The sequence below is a fragment of the Stigmatopora nigra genome, chromosome 20 (genome assembly GCF_051989575.1).
Source record: "Stigmatopora nigra isolate UIUO_SnigA chromosome 20, RoL_Snig_1.1, whole genome shotgun sequence".
Lineage (NCBI taxonomy): Eukaryota > Metazoa > Chordata > Actinopteri > Syngnathiformes > Syngnathidae > Stigmatopora > Stigmatopora nigra.
This window is the reverse complement of record NC_135527.1, coordinates 1,436,641-1,439,404: the sequence shown is the minus strand read 5'-3', so window position 1 is coordinate 1,439,404 and position 2,764 is coordinate 1,436,641. Positions and strand designations below refer to the sequence as shown.

General features: G+C 42.1%; 1 protein-coding gene across 1 annotated transcript in view; it reads right to left on the bottom strand.

The window, feature by feature from the left end:
* Positions 1-1,754: 1,754 nt before the first annotated feature.
* LOC144213424 (zinc finger MYM-type protein 1-like) overlaps positions 1,755-2,764 on the bottom strand; it is a 2,739-nt gene continuing 1,729 nt past the window's right edge. The window contains exon 2 of the mRNA XM_077741867.1: positions 1,755-2,764. This exon is cut by the window's right edge and continues 1,441 nt beyond it. Coding sequence (XP_077597993.1) covers positions 1,777-2,764 — 988 coding nt within the window. The 3' untranslated portion in view covers positions 1,755-1,776.

Sequence of the window (2,764 nt, the reverse complement as noted above, 5' to 3'; positions counted from 1 at the left end):
ATTGATGGTGCTACTCCACAAAGTGCGCTAAGTAATATAAAAATATAAGAGTCGCATCCTGTTAAGGTATATACTTGAAAAAAAATGCCTGATCTTAAACATTATTACTATCCACGGAGTTCCGGGTGGTTCATTGCAGGTTCGTTGGCTATCGGCTGTGATGAATATATCGCATCTTCCGCCGAGAGCAACCAAATCCTGGCGACTGTACATCTACCAGAGGCCAGCAGCTGGAAAATGTTGTTACCAGGGTGGTGTTGGGCACTGACAGTGTCGGTTCTGCTGAGGTAGCGAGAGCTTGCAATGTGTTCCAATGAGAGCAGCAGATGATCTTCTGGGCGGTGTTAATCATTCTCTGCATGGCCTTTCTGTCTGCTGTTGTGCTTGCAGGGTACCGCACTGTAACGCAGTATGCCTGGATGCTCTCCGCAGTTGCTCCATAGAAGGTTACCAGAAGCGTAGTGTCCAAGTTGTTCCTCCTGAGTACCCTCAGGAAATTGAGTCATTTCTGGGCCTTCTTCACCACTGCCGTGGTGTTGGTAGACCAGGAGTGCCTGTCCGTGACATGGACCCCCAGGAATTTGAAGGACTGGACCATGTCTGTGCATACTCATTTTATGAGGAGTAGGGCCAGATTTGTGCTGCGTTTGTGAAAGTCCAGGATTATTTATTTAGTTTTTAGTGGTGTTAAGCGTGAGATTGTTAACCAAACATCACAAAAACAGTTTGTTGACCTCATCTCTAGGCAAATGTGATGATGGAGTTAGACTGGTGGGTCAGTGTGCAGTCGGATTTGATGCCGGCCTGACATGTTTGGCGGACGCCAAAGCGGCTCGTCATGGAGTTGTTAAAAAAAATATACCTGGTTGTTCTTTTTAAAACCACTGTAACCACTACCATTTTACAAAATATATTTTTAAATCATCAATAAATGGTATTTCGTAAAATGAGCTATATTTCAACAAATGAAATAAACAAACATTGCATTTGAAAGCTAATTTAGGGTTGAAAATGAAATGGATGGAAAACCCCGATGCTGTTTTTGATGTCGGCCAGTTAGAGCCCGTGAAGTTCAGAATGTTTGTCATTTTTGTGCAAAGTGGGTATTGTTGCTGTTTGTTTCTTGCCGACACTCGTATTCACAATGCCATGTGTTCTTTGTTGTCCTGGAGGATTTCTTTAATAAACACACGAAAAACAGAAAAGGAATCCCAGGTCAGTTCTCAATTCTGACTGTTTTTAAGCTCTACCGCAGACCAAAGTGGGCATTTGTTTTGAATATTAGAGGGTGTGTTTCAGTATATATTTTGACCATCAGAGGGTAGCAGTGAGTAAGCTGTGTTTCAAGACAAATGTGGAGTGTAATGAACCACAGAAACGTTCATTTGACTTTCGAGTAAATTGACATACGTGCATTCACGGAACGCATTATGCTGGTATCTCGAGGTACCACTGTAGGTGCTAATAGCATGAATAAATTAATAATCCAAAAATATGTGTATTGTGTAAGCAATTAGTTTCTTCAATAGCCCCCACTATAAATATAAATATTTGAACTTTAAATCTGTATCTAATAAACAAAGTGGCAGGCCGTGCATTTCACACCTAGGCCTTCAATAGTCCTACGTCTGAATCAATCCAACCTTCAATAATTATTTTATAGCTATAAAACATTTACTGACACTACAGCTTAGACACATAAAAAAGCATCAATTATAACTTCTTAAATTGAAATATTTAGGAATTTAGCCACATTTTCTTCACCAAAAATATTTTTTATTTGTACACAAAATCCATCCTCCTTTCTTTCTTCAAGAAGATTTCAATTACTCTGTCATACAGATTATCTGTGCGTTTCATATCAGTCAAGAAGTTCTTTTCTATCGCCATCAGAGCTAATGCTGAAAGTCGAGCCTGTCCTGTCGTATTTCCAGCATAAGTTTTTATTCGATTTATGACTGAAAATGTCCGTTCGAAAGAAGCAGTGGATACGGGGATGGTCACCGCCAAGCACACTAATGTGTACAGCTGCCCCATACTCTCACTCAGATTTTTCTGCTGGAGGAAGTCAAGGAGATCAGTGGGAGATTTTCCTGCAAAATCATCCATGACATACATAACAGTCAGTTCTGTTCTTAGCCGAGGCAGATCGAAAAGGGTTCCATGGCTCTGGGTTAAGCTGGAGAAGGCTGCATGTGGGAACGTTTTCTTGAATTCTCGAAACTTCTGCGGGTCAAGGAGGGAGACAAACACCAGTCTTTCGTGGTCTTGAAATCTATTCTGTGTCTGGCAAATAATATTGTCCAGAACCCTATCGTAGAGTTGGTGGTAGTGCGCCCAAGGATCTTGCACTTGACCGCTCGGAGCGCCCGCACTGCGTTCAGTGGCCTTGTAGATTTCTTCATATCGGCTCCTCTCGCGTTCAACTGTGTCACAAAACTCCTTGACTCTTGCAAGACAAAACTGTACATCCAGTTTGTTGTTCTGTAGTATTGAAAAAAGCACATCCGAATGCTCAAAAATGCCATTAAATGTGTGAAGCAAAAAACAAAATTCAAAATCATCCAGACGTGCTTTAAATCCATCAGCACACCGCACAGACTCCTCGTCGTACTCGTCATGATGCTCCAGGATGTGATGAAACAGTTCCTTTAGAGCAGCTCTCTTCTTAAATACCGTATTGACCACTCTGGATGTGTCCTGCCACCGTGTTGGTGCCACACGAGGCAGACGCCGCTGGCAGATTTCGTCCAGGAGCTGTGTG